Source organism: Lissotriton helveticus, chromosome 7, assembly GCF_964261635.1.
Source record: "Lissotriton helveticus chromosome 7, aLisHel1.1, whole genome shotgun sequence".
Lineage (NCBI taxonomy): Eukaryota > Metazoa > Chordata > Amphibia > Caudata > Salamandridae > Lissotriton > Lissotriton helveticus.
In genome coordinates, this window is record NC_136068.1 from 397,124,318 (window position 1) to 397,151,003 (window position 26,686).

At 47.9% G+C, this 26,686-nt stretch overlaps 1 protein-coding gene across 5 annotated transcripts in view; it reads right to left on the minus strand.

The window, feature by feature from the left end:
- MTO1 (mitochondrial tRNA translation optimization 1) overlaps nt 1-26,686 on the minus strand; it is a 569,440-nt gene that overhangs the window by 179,026 nt on the left and 363,728 nt on the right. For all 5 annotated transcript variants that reach the window (XM_078652253.1, XM_078652255.1, XM_078652254.1 and 2 more), the window contains one exon: nt 4,866-5,037. In XM_078652253.1, the coding sequence (XP_078508379.1) occupies nt 4,866-5,037 (172 nt within the window). The remainder of the gene's footprint in view (nt 1-4,865; nt 5,038-26,686) is intronic.

Consider the following 26,686-nt stretch of genomic DNA (forward strand, 5'->3'; position numbering starts at 1 on the left):
CATGGTGTAATTTCCAATATACATATTTTTGTAAATTTTCAGGATTTATATGAATCTTTTTTCGTTTGGGATCCGGCTTTTCTTTCATTTTTTCCAAAATCGGCTCCAGTGGCTTTAAGGGAGCGTCTTTTTGTTTCGGTACCGACATTTTCGGTGCTGAGCTGAATTTGTCTCTTTTCTCTTTCGATCGGGAATGTTTCGGAACCAAAGGGGTATCATCTCGGCCCCGAGTCAGAAGGCTGGACTTGGTGTTTTGGTGCCGAGCCAGAAGGCGGGGCGTTTGAATCAGTGTCTCAGTGCCTACCATTGCCTGATTGCAGTAGTGGCCCAACAGCTTTTGGTTTAGTGGAGACTGGTTTGGGGGTGAAGGGGCTTTGGTAATCACGACACACTGTCCAGATGGAATGTCGTGGGACTCTGGTTCGATCTCCAACTCGAAATGGTTAGCCCTGAAGGGAGAAGGTCTCTTCTTCCGCTGCAGATACTTCCATCTCTTCTTGCTCAATATCTTCTCAGAAGATATCAGGGGTGTCCTCTATAGTTTGCCGCAGCATGTCTCTTCATCGAGACAGACGGTCCCGCAGAGTTTTTGGATCAGAACGATCGTCACAAATCGCAGTCTTCCTCTTTATATTCCGAGGAGAGAGAGAGGTAACAGACCTTATGCTGGTCGGTGCATGGGTATTTGGAATGGCATCCAGGACCGAATTTAAACGGTGTCCGTTCTATCAACAGAAGGGTGGATGCTGGGTTTTGAATTAGATGTCGATCGAAGAAACAAGCTAGGCCCGAAGGCAGTGTTTACAGTTTTTCCAATTAGAGAGTTAGAGGTTTCATAAATTCAGACACGAAAAAGGTTGAAGACGCGATTGAAGCAATACCGATGAAGGTAGAGTAAATTGCACACCGAACGGATCCCGATTGACGGTTTCGAATCAGAGCGCTGCAATACACGTCTGAACCCGATGGCGGAAAGAAAACAATCTAACATTGAAGTTGATGCCCATGCGCACTATCACCCAAAAGAAAAACAACTTGCAAACATCCAGACCCAACACTTAATGGCTGAAGTATGCAAAGCATGTGTATCTATAGCACACATGCCTCAAACACACAAACCTTGTACTTGGGGGTCTCCACATCTGATCGGAGGTCATAAGGTGCTTTACTCGCTGTTAGTAAGCAAGCTTCTGCCTTCATACCTGCTTATCATTGCCTTTAGCATTTGCTTTGCATGGATGATGGTTCTGTGTTATGGCGCATCGCAATGTCTCTTCTTTCAGCCCTACCAGCAGATTCTGGCAGGCTTTTGGAAAGTGCTCCTTTGCCGAGCCTTAAACTTCTTCTAGGGCTGTGTATGGGCTGGAGCGGGGCTTTGACTCCACATACACCAACCTCAGACTGCTTCACACCGATTTGTGGCACAAATGGCATGCATAAGCAGTTTGCTGCACCGTTGCAAATTCTCAGGGAGAGCAGTCTTGTTTCTTTAGGGCATGTATTTCCTACTCGTCACCAGTTGCAGCTTCCTCCCCAGGCCCTGGGCACGCAAATGAAACAAGCCATACACGGAGCTCTATAATAGACGTCGTTATTCCTCAGCATACGATCACCCACTCACGTATTGTGTCATGACTTTAATAACCACAGAATAACACCTCCCAGCAGCTTACTTAATTCTTGTTTAAAGTCTCCGAGAATGACGAGGAGCCTAACGCTCATGATCTTAAAGACACTACAGGGTTAAGCTTAATAATATGGCTCTGGCTTCAATTCATATTGCTCGGCTTATGATTCATGCTAAGTGCATGTTTGTTATAGATTATTTATTGTAGGAAATTAGGATCTGCTTTTATGGGTACCCCCACTTTTTGCTGGTTTTAGTCTGTTTTCTGATTAGTCTGACTGGGACTCTGCTAATCAGGACCCCAGTCACTGTGCTTCCTCCCTAAATTTGACAGTGGTAAGTACTTTGGTACCTTTTCAATTGGCTACTGGTGTACCCATGTAAGTCCCTAATATATGGCACTAAGTTACCCAGGGCATAGGTACTCCAGGGGTCTCCCATGAGCTGCAGCATACATTATGCCAGCCATGAGAGACCACTCAAACTGTGACTACAGGCCTCCCATTGCAGCCTGTGTGTGTTGGTGCTAACACAACTTACAATAGATAAAGGTTTCCTTATATCTGAGGTCAGGGCAATTAAAACCTATAAGTTACACCTATGGCAGGCTCTTCAGTGCTGAGGGCAGGGTGCTTGGTTACAAGTGTGAGGCTGCCCCTGCATGAACAGGGTCCCTCTACAAACCCCGGGGTCGATTCTCCAGGCTTTGTAAGTACAGTCAGCCATTTGATACATATAGCGGACATCAAGTCGATTGCGAGATGTCTAACTATGTATAAAAGGCGGCACCGAAACCGGTCATGTTTGGTATCAAACATGTTCGAATCCTACCCCAACACTGACACCAGTGTTGGATGTAGGATCCCATGTACTGGGGGCTACCTTAGGGCGCCCCCCTGTATTCCCGGTACCAGCCTTTCAGGGTCTAACAGTAAGCTAGTGCTGCAGCTGACCACAGACACAATTCTGCCCTCCTGCTGCTGAGGCAAGCTTGAGCGAGGGAAGGTAGAACAATAGGTTTTCTGTCGCATGGAGTGTGACCACCTCCCCAGACATGACTTAGTGCATTGAGCTGAGGTGGGGGTGCTTGCCAGCAACACCAGACTGCATTGAAGAGCACATTTGGTGCCCTCCTTGAATACTCTAGTTTGAGCCAGTTCAGGGAGACCTTGGCTCCCTCTCTGGCGCGATACTGGACATGGGAGTATCCTGTTCTCTGTCCAGTCCCCTCCTCTGGGAGGGACCCTTGAATTGTCTCAAATCTTTCCCTAGGGTTCTTAAGGGCTTACCTGTGGGTTGCTCTTCATCTTCAAATTCATTGTGGGACAAGATTCAAACTCAAATCCACTTCAACTTCAAGTGTCTGGGCACCTTGGACTTCGCCTGGAACCGAGATTGCACCAAGAAAGACTCCTGCTCCTCCTGATCTCGCTGTTCTTGAACCCTTCTTCGTCTTCTGTGCCTGTGCTACATCCAGGTTCTTCTCCAGGCATGTGGGCATCAAGGACACACAAAGTAATCTCCATTGGAGTGAAGGAGTCACTCCCCTGCATCTGCAGGCACTGCAACAAAGCTGACCGGTCTGATGCTCCTGACGTCCAATGGACTCCGAAAGGCTCAGAAACACAGGTGGTGGTTCTGCAACTCCCTTGAGTCTTCTCAGCAAGTTTGGGGCCAGTTTTACTTGTCAACCGCCGGGTCAGATCCCCTCTGCACCGCCTCGACTTGTCGGTGCCAAGGCTTGTTGATTTTGTCCTACAGAGAACTTCAGGCTATAGGAACCTCCAGCCTCTCTTCCTGCCAAGATCTTCGTCCTCACTGCACCTTTTGCACCGTGGGTCTGCATCTTTGGTGAGCTGCTTGAGGTCCTCTTGTGACTTCTGTGCCTTTGGCCTGTGGGTCCTCTTGAGGGTCTTCTTTGGCTTCAGTGGGCTCCCCTGCTTGCTCGGGCCTGCTCTGACTCTCCTGCAATTGGTGAGTCAGTGGACCTTGCTGGTCCCAAAGCAGCACCTTTTTCTTTTACGACGTCTGTTGCTGCAGCCAATGCTGGTTTGTGCTGACGTGGGACAGCTCGTGAATGGCTCCAGGTCCTCACAGCTGCAGCGTCATCACTCCTGCATCTTCCTTCATTGGTGGTCATTGGTCTCTCCTAATCACTTTCGAGTGGCATAGACTCAGTCTCCTCTGCTTGCAGGCACTCCTCTTCTAGAATCCACCCTTGGGTTCAACCTGACTCGTGCACAGTTTTCGCCAGCGTCATCTTTACTGAAGTCCTCCATTGTGGTCTACGGCAGTTTCGGACCTCACTTCGCACATATGCACCCGGCTTTCCTGGTGTAGGTATCCTGGTTCCTGGGGTATCCACAGGTGGGGTGATTTGTCTTCCATGGGGTTTCTTCAGGGTCTACTGGGAAGGGCCCTTCTTGTTGAAAGCTGCAACCACAACTTTCCTATTGACTCACATTGAGTACGCAGCTGTGTTTTCACTTTGCACTGGGTACTTACCTTGCGTGGTTTTTTGGGTGCCCAGCTCTTCTGAGTCTTCTGGTTTAAGTCCTGACTTTGGTCGCAGTTCGCATTCCACTTCTTTAGTACATGGTTTAATCTCCCCCACTGTGTATTTGTGCATACTTACCTGTTTTACATTTGAAATACTGTGTTCATATCGTGTTGATATCTCAGGGTAGGAGATATACCAATGTGTTAGAGTGTATAATAAATATAACTATTTTTATGACTACACTGTGTGGTTCTTTTTCATTTAACCTACACTATACGATTAGTTCTGGTAAAACAAGCTGCTTAACACTCCTTCTGGACTAAGCCCGAAGGCTGCTCTCCACAGCTACTACTTAGAGAGCTTTCTATGTTTGTCTAAGACCACTAAAATCACAATAAGGATTGTATGGATTAGTGCAGGGTGCTTTACTTAAATAAGTGGGCCCCATATACTAAGCCAGCCTCCTACAAATATGATAAAGGCAATTATGACCAATTTTGGGAAGCGTTTGGTATTATTCATATAGTGGGGGTTGTTCACACTTCATAGTAAAGGGTGTTTACAATTCACATTGTGAGTTGTGGTGGGATAGGATTCACTTTGAGAGGGAACAGATCAGGATTTGCATTGTAGCACTGGTTATTATTCATGTTAGGTTGTGTTACGATACACGAGTGGCTGTGAAGATTCTTAGGAGTTGATAAGGCTAGTGGTATGATTTTGCAAAAGGATTCTCACCTGATCAAGCTGCTGCGGTTGACACTGATCCCCGCTTCCGGTAAAAGCCGAACCCATTGCATGCTGGACAGTTTAATGGACCGGAGGGTTTCAATGCCTTCCTCCAGCAAGGCCTTCACCCTGGATGTGTGGGAATACCTCTCCTGTGACACACAGCCCGCATCAAGATATCCTGAAGAGGAATACAAGCGAGATTTAGAAAGATTAAGAGAAAACATTCTAATGGGGTAGGTAGCTACACTGATAGGGAGTGCTACAGTGAAACAAGTTGTCATGAAGGGAAAAGTAACGTACATGCAACACTGGTTATCTATCCTATCAATCTTCAATGAATTTATGAACAGTAAATAGCTCTTCCTGTGAGCAGTAACATTTTTTCAAGACAATTTTTACTGGTAACCCCTCAATCCAAATACAATTTCTATATTATTTTACACGTATGCCTTTCTAAAAAGGTTTGATAGACAAAAAAATTACCTGATAAGTTAACTAATCTATGTCACTAGCCTTGGAACATTTCTAATGTTTCTGTTTCTTTAACTGAAAAAGTGAAAAAAGCAAGCAGACAGATAGCCCTGATTTACATAGAGAGATACTGCACTGTGTCTATTCAGGTCTGGGCGACCCACCTATCCGAGATGACTCAGCCTTGGCAGTTGACTGGCAGTTCATTTTGAAGCTCAATTAAGGCACTAGCATCTTAGTTTAGAACAGTCAATCTAAGGTTACTTTCCACATTCACACAAAAGATGGTGGGTTGTTCATGATTTAGTATGAGTCAGTAAATCCACTTCTGCGAGTTAGAAATGTTTTTCAAACTCACAAAAAGGGTTACAAGTATATCAAAAAGGCTGTTTTGCAGTTGCAAACCCTGTAATTTTGTGAATCGCAGAGTTTGCAATCCCAAAATGGCTGTGTACATCTGGCCCTAGAAAACTCAACTGCATCCACCCAGATCATGTCTTTAAGAACCCCAATATAGTTTAGTCCCTCATAACTTTGAGCTCTAGCACACCATTTGTGCGTTAACCTTAAGGGTAACATACATTACAGATACTGCCTTCCTTGGCCTGTCAACAGCCAACGTTCTCCTCTCTAGAGACTCTTCCATAGTGTCTTTGTCAGGTCTGGCACCTGATGACAGTAGGAGTTTTAGCTGCACTTGTCTATAGATCTGTTTTAGGTCAATGTCTTATTTGGCCTGCAGATGTGTAAATAGCACTATGCCATTTGCATACCACACTTCATGCACTGTAAATATCACAATGCTATCTATTTGCCTAAAACTTGTAAGGAAGGACAACACCTTTAGCTTGGTTCCTCAACAATTGTTGCTGGGTATCAATCCGTTCTTACACATCATTTCCATATTAAGCTTTTTTCAGACTCCTACCACCACAGCGGTAACAGGTGGTACATTCTATCCATCAATTTGGATTTGTAAAGCACATGGCTGCCCCACTGGGACTTCCCAGAATACAAAAAATAGAAATTCCAGGTCTTCAAAAGTTTTGTAAAACGAGTCTACGGTGACTTGCATTCCCAAACTTTTGTAGAAAGGCAGTTCTATAATTTAGCACCCAGAAAGACAAAAGAGCGCCCTACCTACCCAGCTAATTTTACTCTAGGAATAGCTGAGAAATTGCGCTTGCTGGAATTTAGTGCCCAACTGGGGAGGTAAGGATACACAAGCAACCTTAAATATTTAGGTTCAGGGTGAGTCAAAGCTTTGTGCATTTAGCATAATGCCTTAAATTGAATACATCTAGCTATGAGGCGCCAGTAAAATTGCAGAAGATAGAGGGAGACCGATAACTCTGTCCCATTTAAACTGGTGGAAAAGAGGCTGGACACGGAGGGTCGATATGTGTTTGTCCGTGGGTTGTTGGATGGTACCCCGGTGGTAATAGGCAGTGTGTATGCCCCGAACTCTGGCCAGTCAGACTTCCTAACTAGCATTAATAGAATAGTAGCGGAATGGGCAGATTATCGCTGGATCATAGGTGGGGATTTCAATGCTGTATTAGATATTACGTTGGACAGGTCCCACCCACCATTATAGGCCACGGAGAGCAGGAGACAAGCAGATGCACTGACAAGGTGGGCCACGGGATGGGGACTGGCAGATGCATGGAGAAGTAAACACTTGCTAAGTAGGGAATACACCTTTTACTCCCCACCCCACGGCTTGCATACTAGAATAGATCATGTCTTTTGCACAAAAACCCTGCTGGGGGAAGTCACTCTGGCGGAACACATGGGTAAGACTCTGTCTGACCACAACCCTGTGGAGATTACATTTCAATGGGGCAGGGTTCCGACTCCAATACCTACATGGCGCCTTTCGCCGGACCTATTGGAAGACACGGTCTTTTGCACGTCCCTTGCAGAAGCTATAACCTCCTACTTTGACACTAACGATGGATCAGCGAGCTCCAGGCGATTGGAATGGGACGCTTTTAAAGTTTCCATCAGGGGTGTAGCGATGAGCACACGGGTGGGAATGCGAAATATTGTGATGGACAGACTCCGGGAGGTGGAGGGAAGGCTAGCTTTACTTGAGAGCGAGGCTGCTGGAACGAACGTCCCATTCACACCACTCCAGGAAGCGCACATTCAGCATGCAGAACTGCTAGAGGAATTGCGTGTCCTGGATTACAGGGAATATACCTGCAGACAGCATGCACTAGCTGAGAGGGCGGGCCCCTACTGGCTGCATGATATGGAATGACCCTGTACAGTTACCTATTGGAAGTTATAGATCAGGATGGGACCACAGCAGACACACAAATGGGTATTAACAGCGCATTCCGGGCGTACTATGCGACCCTGTACGGCCCCCACGAACCGCTATCAGACGCTGCGCTTGGGGAGTTCATGGAGGGGTTGGACATGCCGCACCTCACTACCCAACAGAGCGAGGAACTATCCCGCCCCCTTGTGCTTGGGGAAATACGACAGGCCATACGCGCGTTGCCGCGGAATAAGACGCCGGGCACGAACGGCCTTCCAGCCGAATTTTACGGAGCTTTTATTGATCTCCTTGCCCCGCGCCTCCTCGTGGTGTACCGTGAAGCGTTGCAAGCACAGGGACTGCCGCAGACATCACTCCAGGCCCTGATAGTGTCACTACTGAAACCAGGCAGGGACGGCATGCACTTAGGTAATTACAGACCGTTATCACTACTGAACACAGATTATAAAATATTAACCAAGATTTTAGCAACAAGACTGGCGCAATATGTCCCAAAACTGATACACCCAGATCAGTGTGGCTTTGTGCCGGGCAGGAGTACTGCCATGAACCTACGGAGACTTAGCCAACTAATGCTCAGTGGCCCGGAGGAACTGAAGAGGGAAGGATGTATCTCCCTAGACCTGAAACAGGCCTTCGACTCCATCCGATGGGATTACATGTTGGCGACTCTTACGCGATTCGGAATACCTCCCGAATATGTTGCATGGGTTAAACTACTGTACACCCAACCGACGGCCCGGGTCCGTACGAATGGGTGCATTTCGCCACAATTTGATATCGCGAAAGGTACCAGACAGGGGTGCCCACTGTCCCCGCTGCTGTTTATACTTGCATTGGAGCCACTGCTCTGTAAACTCCGGGGATTAGCGCAACACAGGGGCATATGTAGGGATGGAATGACACACATAGTATCGGCCTATGCTGATAATATTATCCTGTATGTCAGAGACCTGGGAGGGGGACTGGACCCTATCCCCAGCATCTTTGAAAACTTCTGCACCTTATCAGGGCTCTCTATAAGTGAACCGAAATCCTATGGGTTCTATTTCTCGGCGACGGAGGCAGAGGACCACCTGCCATTCACACCGCACTCCTTCCAAGTGGCGGAGACAACCTTCCGCTATCTTGGAATACAGATCTACAGAACCGCGAAAGATATGCTAGACGGCAACCTAGGGAGGGCAATCGCGGCATTGAAGTCGCAGGTACTCTTTTGGACAGCATTGCCACTGTCCGTACCGGGCAGGGTGACTATATCTAAGATGGTAGTACTCCCCCGTCTTCTTTACTATTTCACAAGCATGCCCTTCTTGATTCCCGTATCCACGTTCAAACTGCTGAATACACTGCTGACTGAATTGGTGTGGGGAACAGGGAGGAGGCGGATTAGCTTAGCCAAGCGCAGCTCCCCCCCCAACAGCGGGTGGTATGGGGGTCCCGGATATGCAAGCTTACAACTTCGCCTGCCAACTACAATGGCTGGCTTACTGGGTGGCCGGGAGGAACCTGCACGAAATCAATGTCACTGAGGCGGACTGGAACAGGGGGAAAGTGCACACCTTGATGCTGCCAGGAGTGGACATCCCCAGATCGTCTCCTCCTCTACTCCGGCTTGCAATTGCTTACTGGAGGAGGGCAGTGAGATATACTTCACACACGACCTCCTATGCCCCCACGATACCACTACTCGGCCTCCCGGTGGGACTGAGACCACTTTCGAACCAAAGGCTTCTGGGATGGAGGGAAGCGGGTGTGACGCAGACCGGGGATTTGTTCGCGGGTGGTAAGATCTTGTCATATGAGGACTTTCGTGCCACGCACCACGCACAGGGAGGTTCATTCCTGCTGCATGCAGGGGTGCGCATATGTATCACAAACATGTGGGCACCAGACGGGACGGAGCCGCCCACGAACCCCCTGCTCACAATGCAATACCTCATGGGAACAGGCAGCCACCTCACTAGATGGTTAACTCATGGAATACGGGAGGGCAGAGCAATCTCATTACAGACTCTCCGAGACACATGGGAGGGAGACATAGGAAGATCGTTCAGGGGCAAGGAATGGGACAGAATACTTGCATTCCCGAAAAAAGTGTCGAGAAACCTGAAATTTAAGTTCATACAACTCGTGATATTGCACAGAGCGTATCTGACCCCACACCGCATCCATGCAATGTTCTCTACCGCAACAGACACGTGCCCCCGATGTGGTGCGGAGAATGCAAATTTGATTCATATGCTCTGGGAGTGCCCAAAACTGGGATACTACTGGACAGCAGTACATACTGCCCAAGCCAGACTGGTCCCCTCCAAACCCTACACTGCACTGGAATACACATTACTGGGGCTGGGCCCTGTGGAGCATAAACGGAGTGTGGGATCACGCTTCACTGATCTGGCCCTGCTACTGGCGAAACGCACCTTAACAATGAGGTGGAAGTCGCCTAAACCGCCAGATCCGGAGATGTGGAGGGCGGAGGTGGTGCGATGGGGGAAAGCTGAAAGCATGACGTTGCAACGGGAGGAACGTAGGGGGCTCAGGAAGACCCCCATATCATTAGACTGGAACGCATTACTGGGGTCGTTTGAGGCAGGAGAGGATGGTACTTCTGATGACTCTGATGTGGTGATTAGCCAGCCGTAGAGTGTAATGAACAGCTGTGCTAACTGTCGCTAGAGTTGGCCATGCACAAGGACTGCGGACTATGCTTATCTCTAGGTGCACAGGGTAGCCACGACGTCCGAGAGATTTACATGTGTTCCCATAGGGAGTTGTATTGGACACACTACAAATAGTATACTCCAATAGAGTGGAATATGGCACGCGATTGTTGAATGGTGCCCCAAAGTGCCCAGGGTGGGAGGGGTTGGGTGGGGAATGTTGTACGGGGAACGTTTTGAACTGTGTTACCTGAAAAATGACTTATTGCTGCGGAGAAATGGTTGCGATTATTCATATGAAACGTAACATTTATGTATGAGAATACCATGACATGAGAAAGTTTGAATACACTACTAATAAAAAGATTTTCAAAAAAAAAAAATAGAGAGAGACCGATGCAGATTTATGAATGTGACATAAAAGGTGATCTGTCACGTTCTGAATGATCTGGAGCCTCTCATTAAGAATTTAGTAGCACCAAGGTAAAGAACACTGCCATAAGAAATACACAAGGCCTGCACAATCATCCTTTGAATGAAGGAAGGTAAAAGCCAAAATATTTTCCTAAAGCACCTAAGGATGCCAAAGCAACAAGCTGCCACCTTGATTATTTGCTTTTCCATAGTAAGTTTATCACCCATCCAGGAGCCAAGATCTTTAATCGCTTGACTGGGAGTTGATCAATAGCCCAATTCATTTGGCCATCAATGTGGTACCAAAAAAGAGATTTATTACCCACCAGTAGAACTTTGGTCTTGTTTCTATTTATTTTTAACAAGAAGCCTTATTCAGCCTGCATGCTATGGATCTCAGACTCCGTAACTCGAGGGGCCATACCTTATATTGGCTCACCAAACGGCCAGATCAAGCCGATGCTGCGTTACCGGTCCGGACATGCCTTAAGACATAAAAACAATGATGTGCACAGAGTGCAACACATAAAGAAAATATGTGTGAGAGCAAGGAAAGTACCTCACCAAACGGCCAGATCAAGCCGATGCTGCGTTACCGGTCCGGACATGCCTTAAGACATAAAAACAATGATGTGCACAGAGTACAACACATAAAGAAAATATGTGTGAGAGCAAGGAAAGTACCTCACGGACGAGACACCCGAGGGGGTTCCCGGTCTATAAATGATCGGTCTACCCACTTCTCATCATCGGTTACTTTCCTTGCTCTCACACATATTTTCTTTATGTGTTGTACTCTGTGCACATCATTGTTTTTATGTCTTAAGGCATGTCCGGACCGGTAACGCAGCATCGGCTTGATCTGGCCGTTTGGTGAGCCAATATAAGGTATGGCCCCTCGAGTTACGGAGTCTGAGATCCATAGCATGCAGGCTGAATAGGGCTTCTTGTTTGAGATTCGTTGAGTGGGGGACTGCCCTATATAGCCTCCTTTTCCCCTTGTATCCCTTTTGACTGATCTATTTATTTTTAAACAGTTGTTCCTCGTCCAGCTGGCAACCTCTGCAAAACAATGGACAAGATGAGGTGGTATAAGGCCTGCCTTAGCAGACAATGATACAAAGACTTGTGCATCATCCATATAGGAGAAAAGTGTCAGGCCTAGCGCTTCCACTATGTCCACCAGAGGGCGGACATATATATTAAACAAAGTAGGCCCCAGGAGGAGCACTGAGGAACTCCTTAAGGTAATGTGAACCGAAGATTCGTGAGGTTTGGAGATCGCTTGAGAGAAAGTCTTTCAAAAAAGATTGACATCGGGAAAGGGCAAAGTCCTGGATACCAAAGTCAGGTAACCTTTGGAGGAGCACATGATGGAACACAGTATCAAATGAGACGCACAAGTCCAGATGGATAAAAGCAGGGGTTCCCCCTGGGTCCAGCTACAGTCTGAGGTGCTCAGTTACACCTCGCAGCGCGGTTTCAGTGCTATGTTTGAGCAGGAATCCTGATTCTGAGAGGTAGAGCAAGTTATTAATCTCCAAAAAGCTGACAGTTGGCAGTTAATATGCTTTTAAATGATATTTTCACAATGGGGAGCAGCAAGATTGGATGATAATTAGCCCAGTTTGAAACTTCCAAATTCAGTTTTCTAAGTAAGGGTATCACCATCCCATAATTCCAGACCTGTAAAACCCAACCATTTAACAGGGAGGTATTGAGCAGATTTACCACGATTAAGGAAGAGACGGGAGCTCACTATTCTCTGAATCATTCTCCGTCATCGAAGTGGGAGTCTCACGGTACCATAGTAAGCAGTAAGACTTCTACCATAGGCCATAGTGGCAATAGGAGACACTTTTATAGCCTATCTAGAACATTTTCTACAAAAAGAAACAAACTTGACATGTAGCCAATTAGGCGAGAGCACCCTCTAGAATACGCCAGACAGAGACTGAATCCCTCACATTGTCACGCATAAATGGGAATAAAACATCCCAAACTTGAGGGGAGCCTCTATGGGGAGGAGTGTGGGTCACATGTGCATCTATGCAAGATACCAATAATGGATAAATGTAGTTACTGGTAAGTAAAATATTTTCTTATACAGTATTGGGGTATCTTTCATACATTCACAAGCTTGAATCAGAATACCAAGCAGTCCATAACTGTAGAAATATACATCATATTCACATAAAAGAACCCTTGTGGATAGTGGGTATCAATGCAACATGTTATACATCAATTTGTTAAATATGAATACAAGAATGTAAATTATTTTAAATAGAGTCAAATCAATTACAGTTTCGAAGGCGCACCTCAGCGAAATAAATGATGTAAAATTGCTTGCCGAACAGTAGCATCTCTTTTGTGGGCTGACTCCAAGCAGTAGTGTTGAGTATATGTATGAGCATTCTTCCATGTTGCCACTCTACAAATTCCATCCAGTGGAACACCGGCAAAAAAGACCTTCCTTCCAAATGTAATCAATGATCGATCCTGCCCGGGCTTTCTAACCGACTCCTTGAAATCATGCAGGAAGCAATCGGATTGCTTGATGGATGTGGGGAGATGGAATCTTGATGCTGCTTTGTCCATTAAGTTATGAAAGCCTCCAGTGTCTTTAGGGAGAGAATCTGCCGGATGAGGAGGGGGAGGAGATGGCATAGCAATCAAATAGTCTTGGAATCACTCAAGGGTGACTGTTCCTGAAGAAAGAAAAGCTGGCCTAATTGGTCGCTAGAAGGACTGGTAAGAGAGACTATCTCATAGAGTAGGTTGAAGTGAGACATTAAGGCAAGGGAATTCCTCCTTTTGGAAAAAGTGCCCTCACACACCCATGCGGGTATCATGCTTCATGTTCGGGCGTTGCTCCTCGTGGGATTGGCACTGCAGTCCCCCACGGACTCCGCGAGAGGGCTCTTTGTGGGAGTCCTTTTCTGAGAAACACCGCAGTGGTGAGTGCGGGTGTGTAGGGGGGGGGAGAGGTGAGTGAATTAAAAATACTGCACTGGTACCCTTCAGGGGTCCGTGTAGTATGGTTAAAACAGGTGACAAGAGAAGGCCTCTTGATTAACTTTATTAGAGGGGTGAGTATTTTCCCCCTGCTTATTGTCAAGGTGAGTGTGATACTGGAGAGTGGATCAGTTAGGTCAACATGTTTCACGCCTTTAATAGGTCCATAATGGATCCTTCGGCATTTCATCAGGACCGTGCTAATAGTGAAAGAAGTTAAAAATAGGAATGTGAGACGACGACACTCAGTAATCCCAATGGAACCTATATTCAGGTTTACTGTCAGGGCGTCAGTGCACCCTGAGAGCAACGCCCACTAGGAGTTCTGCTAAATCCGACCTAGAAGGGAAAAGGAGAGAGAACAAAACTGTTCCTTTAGAGATAGTCTTGGCACTCATTTGTATCGTGCAGAAGGAGTGCAGATGACTCCTACACTGCATTTGTGTCATAAAGAGGGGCACGGGGGCATGCTGTCACATTCATACCCCAGTTGCCGAAAACCGGCTAATGCAGTGCTCACACACACTGCACATCCATGCCCAAAGTTGTGTCGCTGGTCGCAATATATACGGCACCTCAACACACATGGACTGTGTGGAAGAGTCAGCATGCTGGTGTGCGCTTACTAGGATACATGTATCCACATTCATAATAAGAGCACAAAGACACACGCCTGTGATGTCTATTACAAATGGCGTGGGAGCCGTGATTTGTGTTGCAGTCCGTTAAAAGAACACTTGCCATTCAAATTCCTGTAAAAAAGTTACTCGGTGCGGCAAACAGACAAAAAGACATAAAAGCATCTACATCCTACCCCAACAAGTAGAAAGGCTGGCCTCATCTGCGTGGAGCGCGGAATGGAGAGGACTACCTGTGAGTGACATGGTGGATATGAACAATCGGCGGTTATGCTTGAAAACATACCTCTCGCGGGGTAGATGCAAGACAGAAAATACTCACGGACCCTCCCCAGGAACGCAGCATTTAAACTGCCCTCCGCAGCTTGAATGCTGGTGGGAGGCGGAAAATACTGTTTCCGTATATGTACCACGCCCTCCCGTCAACTCGGGGGCCGAGTGACGTGGGGGAGTGGAGCGTTGTATCGTGTAACTCCGTTTACGCGCCATGGTGGCCATATAGGAGGTAGCAATACCAGTTTGACTACTTGGTTACAACAAGTGTGGTTGACGAATTGCTGGAGGATTAAGGCACCAAATGTCACAATGGCAGATATACTCAGACAATTTACAGGGTTATCAAGAGGCTGTATTGGCAGCATTGCGGCCATAGTAAATGATACGTGAGAATAAAAGTGCATATTGCCACAACGGTGATGATGTAAAGGGTAATATGGCCAGAGGCAATGGTTAAAGTGAATGAAAAAGAGGGTAGCTGGCAAGGTTATGCCCAAAAAGAGGTTGAAGGGAATAGAAATCCCAGAGTATGTTGTCACAATGGTGGTCATGTTCAGCTTATCGAGTGGGCATATTGGCTGTATTATGTTACAATGATAGTTGTGTTCAGCGTATCAGGGAGGGCATATTGGTAATAGTATGGCCATGCCAAGCTTGACAAGGATAGGCTACTAAAGCTGTGTGGAGTTAAGCTCACAGTGCTCATAGCAGTAATAGCTGTCATATTCAGGGCCTGGAGACCTCAGTGCGTTTGGACCTCACCAGCAGCAGGTGGCAATTATACAGGGATCTGCTCAATGGGATAGACCTCTGCTTGGACATGAGCTAGTACGTGTGCCTGGCAGAGCTTCCTAATTGTAGGGTGCTGGACGGTCAAAACTGAGGACTGAAAGTGATGTGTCAAACCTCAGTTGTACCAGGACATCATAGGGCTTGCAATCTGTGGTGCAGGGAGATTCCTCTATGTCTCAGGTGTTCGTACAAGGAGGCGCTCTCATATCATGAGCTGCTATGGGTGATACAGGTTGTTGATATCAGGAGCGACCTTTGGCTGGAACAGTGATCAGTTTATAAACTCCGCCCAGGGGATGTCGTCATTCAAGCCTCTGGTGTTGCTCTGTAGGAGGAACACCCAGCGTTGTTTCTGTGTAAAGAGGGTTCTCGCTTACCAGTTGGGATTGGACTCGATAATGGTCCAACTCAAGCTATTAGGTGTATGGTTGGTCTCTGAAAAATTACTAAGCATTCTGTTATTTGTCTTCTTGCATCGGATAGTGCTTCTATGTTTACTAATCCGGACCTTGACAGGTCTCGTGGCGTAGCTAGGGGGGTGCGGGGGCGGACCGCCCCAGGCGGCACTGTTTTGGAGGCGGCAAGCCACCGTACAGTGCGTGCGGGTGAGAATTATGTAATCTTCCGAGCGCCCCACTTCTGCTCTTGTGTCGACGACCCTAACATAGATGTCCAGGGCAGAGATGGCAGTGGGGAGTAAAAGTCCCCGCGCGCAGATCCCACCGTTAAAAGGGAGGAATGTGAAAGGCCGAGCAGATGGCCCTCGATGCACAACTCCATGGTGAGGGTCCTTGGCACGTGCAGAAATGCGCCTTTAGGGTCGCACATTTCACTCGAGATGGCTCTGATTAAACTCTGGGAAAGCAGGCCGCGCAAACCTCGCAGCAGGCTGAGGAAAATGAATAGTCAGGTGTATTGAGACAGGTGTCAACAGTCCGTTCTAATGCCAAGGCCGCAGAGAAGCATTCTGTTACTGTCACTATATGTGTGATCGTTTTTCAACTTTCTACCTAGCAAATCCCTGAAATTTGATTATAAGGATGATTGTACAGTGTTCTGTTTTCTCTACACATAACACCTCTGAGTCGTCTTACAAAATAGAAAACCGATAAACCTATATGCTGTAATACATACAGTACAGGGTTTTCCTCTCATGGATATATTTTCCCTTATTATCCTTGTGTTGGCTGTTGAAATAGAACACGTCCCCTGCATGGCTCCGAAGAGCGGGCACAGCTGGCTCAAACTCCCTGTAGTGAGTTTGTGTTGGTCTTGGATAATTTTACCTCAGCTGAGACTTGATTGTTCCTCTTAACTACATCTTGTCACAAGCAGCCAAATGTGTAGTGACTGAAGCAGATGGAACTAAACTCCAGTAAGACTTTACCTCCAAAATAAATCCCTTTGTTCCAAATTAGATCTTCACAATGACCTCGTGAATCAGTAGGCATTTTTTTTATTTCTGCGCGGCCAGCAGGCAGTAGAGGAATGTTTGGGGTAATGCGGAGCAATATATGTCAGCAACATATTTATATACAAGTAAAATGTATCCTTCTCGTTTTATTCACTTCCAAACTAATGCTTGAAATGATGTTTACATTTAGCGTGACATATATAGAATGTAAAAATCGTATTCCTGTTCCCTCACGTAGGTATTGAGAGGACAAACATTGAATGACCATGAAAGAGTGCTCATTCAATGAAACTTCACGGGAGTCACTGGAGCAAATGGACCATTGTGATCAATCATTCTAAGCATCAAATAAATTACAGTTGTTCAGTGGGGTGTCGGAGAACATTCCATAAAGTATAGAACCCTGAGAATGCTGGTAATTTCTACATTTTTATTTCTTGATTTGAAATTGTATACCACACGTAGACGACGTTAAAGTACTCTACAGTTATTTTTTTACAAAAAACTGTAAGAAATGATTCCAAATAATAAACATACATATTTACAAAGAAATGTTCAGGATGAGGTCAGAGCATTTTGCAATTTGTAGATACATATTCTGAGAAATGCATCCAAGTCATACAAATCCATGTGTTGTCTTATAGTGAACGTTAAGTCATCAGTTTGTTCTTCACGCTACAATATTTAATTTAAGAATTGCACTGCATATGTGGCGGTGCAGGTGTTGAAGAGTGCTGCAATTAAATGTCACAAATGTAAGTGTTAGTATGGTGGCAGTCTGTGTGTTTTCCCTTGTACTGCGGTCACCGGTGTATTTAACTGTGTAACCTTGGACCATGTCATGTAGGTGCATGTAACTTGCATGATCGAGGTAACTATTAGCGGCGATACTACGTGTCTCTCGGTCCTTTTTCCCCCGCCCCCTCCCCTCCTCTCCAGGGGCGGCAATCTGAGGGATAGCCCCGGGCGGCACAAGCTCTAGCTACGCCCCACGTTCTACACGTTGGAGGGCCACGTGATAAGGTATACACAATTTTTGGTGTTGCAATTGGTATGTCTCTTTTGATGCCAAGGTTTCTGAAGTCCCAGATCTATGTGTTTTGTAGCTCTAATCAGGTGACATACAGCAGCACCCACAGGGAAAATATCCCTCTACTGGAGGAAGAGCCCACAGAGTAGGTTGCCTTGTCAGTTGGGGTTTTGGGCGAGTATGTACAAGTAAGTCCCTCATGTTCTGGGTGCGTTTAAAGGCAAACGAGTGAGTAGGTCCAGGGAAGAAGTTGCCTGTCTGTAACATGCCCCAGTGTTTTTTAATCACCTTTTGTATCCTCTTAGAACTGGGGGTGAATGTGGTGACACAGGTAAGTGTCAGTGGGTGTCTTGACCCTGCTTTCCAAGAGGCTCTCTCTGTGATTGTTCCTGGCCCTTTTGTATGCTTGGCGTATCACTTTCTGCGGATAGTGATGTTCATCAAGATTAGTTGTCAGGATAGTAGCTTGATTCTCATACTCAGCCATGGTGTTACAGTTCCTACAGAGGCGTAGGAACTGCCCCACCGTGAGGTTATCCCTGAGGGCCTTCGGGTGATGGCTGTTGTAAAGTAGGAGACTGTTCCTGTCAGTAGGTTTTTTGTAGTTGGTGGTTAGTATTGCCCCATTTTGAATGGAGGTCAAGAAAGGGGATACTACTGTTTGACTTTGTGCTTGTGAATTTCAAAAAATGGTCAAGAGTATTGACCCAGTCACAGTAAGTTTAACACCTTTCTGTGTCACCCATCCAAAGCACCAGGATGTCGTCTATGTAGCGGCGCCACACTAGTAAGTTTTCTTGGAAAAGGTTGCTCTCAAGTAGGATGGAGTAGTTTCTGTCCTGTAACTCCAGTTCTGTAGTAGAGGTATCTCTGTTATAGTCATAATCTAGTGAATAGTCCCGCTCATGAGCGTGGACCCCGGAGCAATCAAAAATAATCTCTTAAACTGTCTAAACATGCAGTCCTGCACAGACACTTAAGAGAGAATTTAAAGACATATAATGCAGCCTATATCCACAGGCTACACTGTCCAGTACTTCAACTAGACATTCCACCAAAAACCACAAACAGCACAGCTTGCCAAGTTAGGATACCGTGCCTTTAAGAAAACTTTCTAGAACTTTCTCAGTATCCCAGAATGCCCAGCAGGTCCCATTTACTTTCAGTTCTTTTTGAAGGCTTATAACGCCAGACCTGTAGCATTTCTAACATAAACATCTGTCTCCACCGGGAAGGAGGGCGGGCGCTTATGACTATAACAGAGATACCCCTACTATAGAACTGGAGATACAGGACAGAAACTACTCCTTCTGTAGTAGGGGATCTCTGTGTATAGTCATAATCTAGTGAATAGAATGGCAAGCCCATCCCACACCAAAGCGGCGGTGGAGAGAAGAAAAGTACAACACCACTACTGTGCAAACAGATTTCGCAGCGAAGCCTGCCCAACTTGAGCGTCTGCCCTGGCATCAGTGTCCAAACAGTAATGCTTAGCAAAGGTATGGACCGACTTCCAAGTGGCAGCCCTGCAGATTTCTGCAATGGGAACATTACCTAACAAAGCAGACGTGACAGCTTTGTCCCTGGTGGAATGAGCCTTAGGTTTACCCCCTAAGGTTTTATTGGCCTTTTGATAACACAATTGTATACTGGACACAATCCACCTCGAGATTGTCTTTTTAGAGGTAGCAAGACCTGTCCTGACTGACCCATAATTGATAAACAATTGGTCTGACCTATGAATATCCTTGGTTTTATCCAGATAAAATTTCAACACCCTCCTGACATCCATGGAATGTAGAGACCTTTCCGCTGGAGAGGAAGGATTCTGAAAAAACGTAGGTAAAGTTATGGTCTGGTTAACATGGAAATCAGAAATAACCTTAGGAAGAAATTTAGGGTGAGTACGCATAACAACCTTAGCAGCATGAAATACAATATAAGGTTCTTGGCAACACAACGCCTGAATTTCACTCACCCTGCGGGCCAATGTAATGGCCACGAGGAACGCCGCCTTCCAGGACAGGTGCTGCAACGAAGCCTTATGAATAGGTTCAAAAGGCTCCTTCATCAATCTGGACAGCACCACATTCAATTCTCATGAAGGCGAAGGAAGCCGGACAGGAGGAAACACTTTCTTCAAGCCTTCCAAAAAATCTTTGATCACAGGGATCTGGAAGAAGGAGGTCTGTGAAGGGCATTTCCTGTAGGCAGTCAGCGCAGCGAGATGAACCTTAATGGAATGGAAATTAAGGCCAGACTGCGCCAAATGTAAAAGATATGGAAGGATGACATCTTCCTGACATGTCTTTGGATCATAGTTCTTGGACTTGCACCAGATGCAAAATCTCTTCCACTTGTACGCATAAAAAGTCCTAGTGGAAGGTCTCTTGGCTTCCTTCAGTATGTCCATACAATCTGCAGGGAGATTCAAATGGCCATATTGCACTATCTCAGGAGCCATGCCGCCAAACCCAAAGACGAGAGGTTGGGGTGCACCATCTGCCCCCCGAACTTCGTGAGAAGGTCCGGCCTGCACGGCAGCCGAATGTGAGGAAGGAGAGACCGGTGAAGCAGGTCCGTGAACCACCATTGCCTGGGCCATTTCGGGGCAATCAGAATCATCCGCGCCCTGGACTGGGCCAGCTTGATGAGCACCGCTGGAATCAGGGGACTGGGTTGAAAAGCGTACAGAAAGCTGTTCGACCAGTTGATCCATAACGCATTCCCCAGCGTTCCCTGCTGGTAGTACCTGGATGCAAAGTTTCGGCATTTGCTGTTTTCGGCGGTGGCAAACAGATCCACGTCTGGAGTTCCCCACCTGGCGAAGACGTCTCCGAGCACTTCGTCGTTTATGACCCATTTGTGGTTTTCCTGGACCAGTCTGCTCAGTGCGTCCGTCTGAACATTCTGCACACCTGGTAGATGAGTAGCCGTTATCGTCAGTCCTCTGGCAAGAAGCCAGTGCCAGATCGCCTGCGCCTCCTGCGACAGGGTGCGCAATCTCTAGCCCCCTTGCTTGTTGAGGTAATAAATCGTGGTCGTATTGTCCGTCTATACAAGCAGAGAGTTGGTCTGGAAGGACGGATGAAAGGCCTTCAGTGTCAAGTGAACAGCTCTGAGTTCCAGGAAATTGATGTGATACGTGGACTCCGTCTGGGACCACGTACCCTGGATCTGTAACTCCCCGGAATGCGCTCCCCAGCCGTGGAGAGAAGCATCCGTCACGATAGTCTGAGTGGGAATGTCCTTGTGGAAGGGAACCCCTTTGAGGAGGTTCTCTGCTGAACACCACCATTTCAGAGACTGTAGAGCATGCAGGGACAGTCGTATCTTATCATCCCAAGTCCCTCTCCACTGATCCCACTGATCCTCCAGACACTCCTGCAGAGGTCTCATGTGTAGCCATGCGTGTGGCGTGAGGAAGATACAGGAGGCCATCGACCCCAGTAGAGAAGACACCGTCCTCGCTGTTGTAGATGGAGCGGTCATAAGAGCCTGAGCCTTCCGAAGGAGTGATAAACGTCTTTCCTCCGAAGGAGACACGCTTGCTGACAGCGTATTGATGGAGGCTCCCAAGTACTGTAGGCATTGGACCAGAGTCGGGACAGACTTGGACATGTTGACGTGCAACCCCAGCTTGTTCAAGAGATCGGACGTCTTCTGGAAGTGCGCTTGAGCTTCCGAGAAGGAGGATGCCTTGATCAACCAATCGTCCAGGTACCGGTAGACAAACACCTTGTTCTTTCTACCACTGCCATGCATTTTGAAAAGGTCCTGGGCGCAGACTTCAGCCCGAATGGTAACACTGTGTATTGATAGTGATTGGCGTCGACTTGGAATCGCAGGAACTTCCGGTGTGTCTGTGCAATGGGCACATGGACGTATGCATCCTGTAGGTCTATTGCGCACATCTAGTCTCCCCTTTGCAGTTGGGGGTAAATATGGTGCAAAGACAGCATGCTAAATTTTTCTCTGCGAATCCACTTGTTTGCTTGTCGCAAATCCAGGATAGGCCTGAACTCGTTCTTGTCCTTTTTGCAGACCAGAAAGAACCGTGAGTACAGACCTCTTCCCCTTTGAGACAGAGGGACATCTTCTATCGCCCTTTTCCTTAACAGGGTATCGGCCTCCGCCTGGAGCTCGCGCAACTGAAACTGCGAGCAAACCGGTGGAATTGCTGGAGGCGGGCTGGTAAACCGAAGACTGTATCCATTGCAAACAATATTCAGCACCCACTTGTCCTGAGTAATTTTTCTCCACTCTGCCAGAAAATATTGAATGCTTCCCCCCCCACCGGAGTGGGTAAGGGATGACAGGGAAGTAATCACTCAGGGCCTAGACCCGGCCGGTCCTTTGGTCGCGGTGGCAGACTGCTGACTACCCCTGCCCCTCTGACGTTTCTGGAAGGGCTTCCTCTGGAACTGCTGCTGCTGCTGTTGTCCAGACTGTTGACCTCGCCCTCTGCCCTGTGCCCCGTACCGTCTCTGGAACGGGCGGTAGCTCTTCTTCTGGTCCTTGGGCTTCTCCAAGCCCACAGCCGTCAGAGTCTCAGCCTCCGCCTTCATGCGGGCCATCTCATCATCGGCGTGTTTCCCGAATAGGGTTTCGCCCGAGAAGGGCAGGTTGGCCACCCTCTGTTGGGCTTCAGGTTTCAGTGACGTCAATCTGAGCCACGCGTGGCGCCTCTGATTAACTCCGTGGCAGTACCCGTGGGCTGCCCGGAGCGACGAGTCTGCAGCTGCGCTGATCAGCTGGTTCGACACCAGCAATCCCTCATTCAGAATCTCAATAAAATCCTCCTTCTTTTCCCGTGGGAGGAGGTCGGCGAACTGCTGGAGGGACTCCCACAGCGCCAGATCATAGCGCCCCAAAAGCGCAGAAGCACTGCCAGCCTTCATCGAGGTAGCGGCCGTCCCGCACACCTTCCTGCCCGCTGAGTCCAACCAGTGACTTTCCTTGTCCGTAGGCACATTTGAGGACGGGGTGGTGGCGTGTTGCTTCCTCGCCGCCGTCACAATCTCGGAATCCGGAACTGGATCCAATCGGAGGAAAGCCGGGTCTGCATCAGGAGCCTTGTATTTCTTTAGCAGCCTGGAGGGTGCTGCTTTCGCCACCCCCGGAGTGAGGAAGAGCTCCATGGCGGGTTCCACTAATCCAGGCACCAAGGGCAACAGAGGCCTAGATAGGTGCTTCTTGTGGAGAGTCTCAAATATTACGGAGGTCGTAGGCATGGGCACAGTCAGTTGGATGCCCAGCTTACTCGCACCTCTCAACAAGACTTCCTGAAAGGAGATCGCGTCGTCCACAGGGGATACCCTCGTCCGAGGGGATTCTGATAGCGTTGGCGAATAGCCCCTTGCACTGGACGATCCCGTGCTAGACCGAGACCGACCCCTCCTACGGTGTCGTCTGGATCTCGTCGATGAGCGACGGTGACTCCTGGATCTCCCTCTCCGTCCGGAGCGAGATCTAGATCTTCTAGGCCTTGGACGTTCCGCGGGTGGTTGCGGCGGCACCTGCGGTTTCGCAGGTGCTTGCGGCGGAGCCTGCGGTGGTGGCCTGACCGGGGACCTCGGCCGAGGTGCCCCCTTAGGCGGCGTAGGGAGGTGCGTCAGTGAGACCGACCTCGGAGGCCGTGGCGGTGCATGCGGAGGAACAGGAGGAGGTGGTGGCGAAGGAGTGCGCGGCGGCGGCTCATTCGGCAGTGGAGGAGGAGGAGTAGGTGACTTCGGCTTGGGAGGAAAGTACACCACAGAGTACACCGAGCCCGGTGACTCCCTCATCTTCTTCCTTGGCGTAGGCGATCGAGAGGTAGCGCCCCCTGTCGGTGACCGACGTCGCCGTCGTGCCCCTGAGGATCCGGAAGGACTCCTGGCTCCAGAACGCCTCCTGGAGGATGATCTCTTCCTCTTCGGCGTCGAAGAACGCCTCCTCGACGCCGGCGAACGCCGTCTCGGCGTCGACGACCTATGCCTCGACGACGGGCTTCGCCGCCTCGACGCTGAAGATCTGCGCCTTGACGTCGAACGTCTCCTTCTCGACGCCGATCGCCTAGTCGACGTCGAGGGCGAACATCGGTGGCGCCTTGATGCCGAGTCGACGCGAGGGCGAACGCGGTGTCGCCTCGACGGCGAGCGCCGACGCCGACTGGAATCCTTACGACGCCAAAGTGTCGACGACGACGTCGATGATGACGATGCCGATGATGATGATGACGTCTTCGGCGGCGACCTCGGCGGCGGTCTCGTCAGTCCCCTCGACGCCGAACGTCGACGTCGCCTCGACCCTGAGCCCTAGGGAGACGGGGAGCAGACCACCGTCATGCCTCTCGACGCCGTCGTCGATGGTATCGACATCGACGGAGAACAGCGACGCTTTCTGGCCTTCTTGACGCTGGAGAGCCCCCCAGAGGCATCAGCATGGGCAGAGGAAGTAGATCCAGCCTGCCCAGACCCACCTTGACTCTGCAGACTTCTTTCTTCCAGTCCTTGGAGCCTGATCTTCTTTCTGTCTCTCAGGGTCCTGGAGGAGAAGGTCTGGCAAATCTCACACTTCTCAGGTAAATGAGTAGAAGGGAGGCACAAGATACACACAGGGTGTGGGTCCGACTTGGCCTTCTTCCTGGAGCACTCCGGGCATTTATCAAACAATGCTGGCATTTTTGACAAAAAAAGGATTGCTCAGAATACTAGAGGAAGAGGGCACCAAAACACGTCGAGTGTAAGCACTCACACACTTTCAAAGTGCAAAAATTCTTAGAACAAACCCAAAAAAGGGAGAGCTCAAAGCTCCAGGGTCCTGCTAGCAGGAGCCGGAAAAAAGAACTGAAAGTAAATGGGACCTGCTGGGCATTCTGGGATACTGAGAAAGTTCTAGAAAGTTTTCTTAAAGGCACGGTATCCCTTTTTGAGCCACATAATGGCAGCCTATGGGGCTTGTCTGTCCTCCCCTTCCTCTCTATCATTCCAGAGGCTTTGTTGGTAGAAGGGGAAGTTTTTCTCTATGAAGAAAACTTGGCAAGCTGTGCTGTTTGTGGTTTTTGGTGGAATGTCTAGTTAAAGTACTGGACAGTGTAGACTGTGGATATAGGCTGCATTATATGTCTTTAAATTCTCTCTTAAGTGTCTGTGCAGGACTGCATTTTTAGACAGCTTAAGAGATTATTTTTGATTGCTCCGGGGTCCACGCTCATGAGCGGGACTACTCACTAGATTATGACTATACACAGAGATCCCCTACTACAGAAGATTTTTTTCTCGAAGGCAGACATGTACAGGAAGGCCAGACTGGGAGCGAAGGTACTACCCATGCTGGTTAAAGGCGTGAAACATGTTGACCTAACTGATCCACTCTCCACGATCACTTTCACCTTGACAATAAGCAGAAGGAAAATACTCACCCCTCTGATAAAGGTAATCAAGAGGCCTTCCTTTGTCACCTGTTTTAACCATATTACACAGACAACTGAATAAAGTTTTTTTGGGTACCAGTGCAGTATTTTTAATTCACTAACCTCTTTCCCCCACACACCCGCACTCACCACTGCAGCGTTTCTCTGAAAAGAACTCTGACAAAGAGCCCTCTCACGGGCCCCGTGGGGGACTGCAGCGCCACCCCCATGAGGAGCAACGCCCTTTGATGAAAAATGACACCCGCATGGGTGTGTGAGGGCACTTTTTCCAAAAGGAGGAATTTCCTCCGCTTTAATAATGTCTCACTTCCAACCTACTCTATGAGATAGTCTCTCTCAACAGTCCTTCTAGCGACCAAATGGGCCAGCTTTTCTTTCTTCAGGAACAGTCACCCTCCAGATATTATAACGTTAGTCTTGGGAGCTCTGGGTCTGGACCTCTCTTTCCATTTGCTCCCATTCCCCTCCTCTTTTTGTTTTTCGGGAATCAAACAGTCTTCCCATTCATGAGGTGGTGGTTGGTGTTCCTGAATTTCACCTTCCTCACGTTCATCCTCTGAGGAAGTATGGTCCTGTCTTGGGGTAAGCACATTAGGTCGAGACGATATGATCGATACAATAGGTGCTGGATTTACTGGTATAGCCAGTGGTGCAGGCTGGGGAGATACTGGTGTTTGTTCCTGTGGGTTGTCGGGAAAGCGCCTTTTATAGGCCTGCAACATAGCTTGTAAGTCATTCATAGTTCCTAATCTCCTCTGCAGTTGATAGCTATAATGTTGCTAATAATGCCTAGGATGACCATAATATGATAAATAATGGTCTTCACAGGATGAGCAGGATCTACTGAGACCTGTTTTTGAAGAATCAGACATGGTAAAGATATGCCAAATACAGAAAAATCTGAGAAAAATGGAGTAGAGCTTAAATAGACTCTCTTCACACGACATGTGGTAGAAAATTTGAAGGATTCAGCCTCGGTCTGGTGTGTTCTAAAGGGTGCTATTGCTTGATTGGCTGTATGTAATTTTTTTAAAGGGCCTAGATGGGCTATAAAAGTGTCTTCTATTGCCAGTATGGCCTACGGTACAAGTCTTACTGCTTACTATGGTATCGTGCAACTCCCAATTAGATGAAGGGGAATGATTCAAGCATGTGAATCTATGAAAGTTACCCCAATCCTGGATAACTAGAGATGAATCTGAAGTCAAAGTAGCATTAGAAGAAGCACAAATATGTGTCACCTTTAAAAAAAAAAAGTTTGCTACAGTCTGTTAGAGAGAGAAGGTAGGGGCAAAGCTGTAGCCAAATCTAACCAAGACTTCACAATTTGAAAGATTTCTTTAGAATAATTTTGGGCGGTATCAATTTTATCAGAGCAGCAAGGAGCAGCATGCCCTATGTTATTCT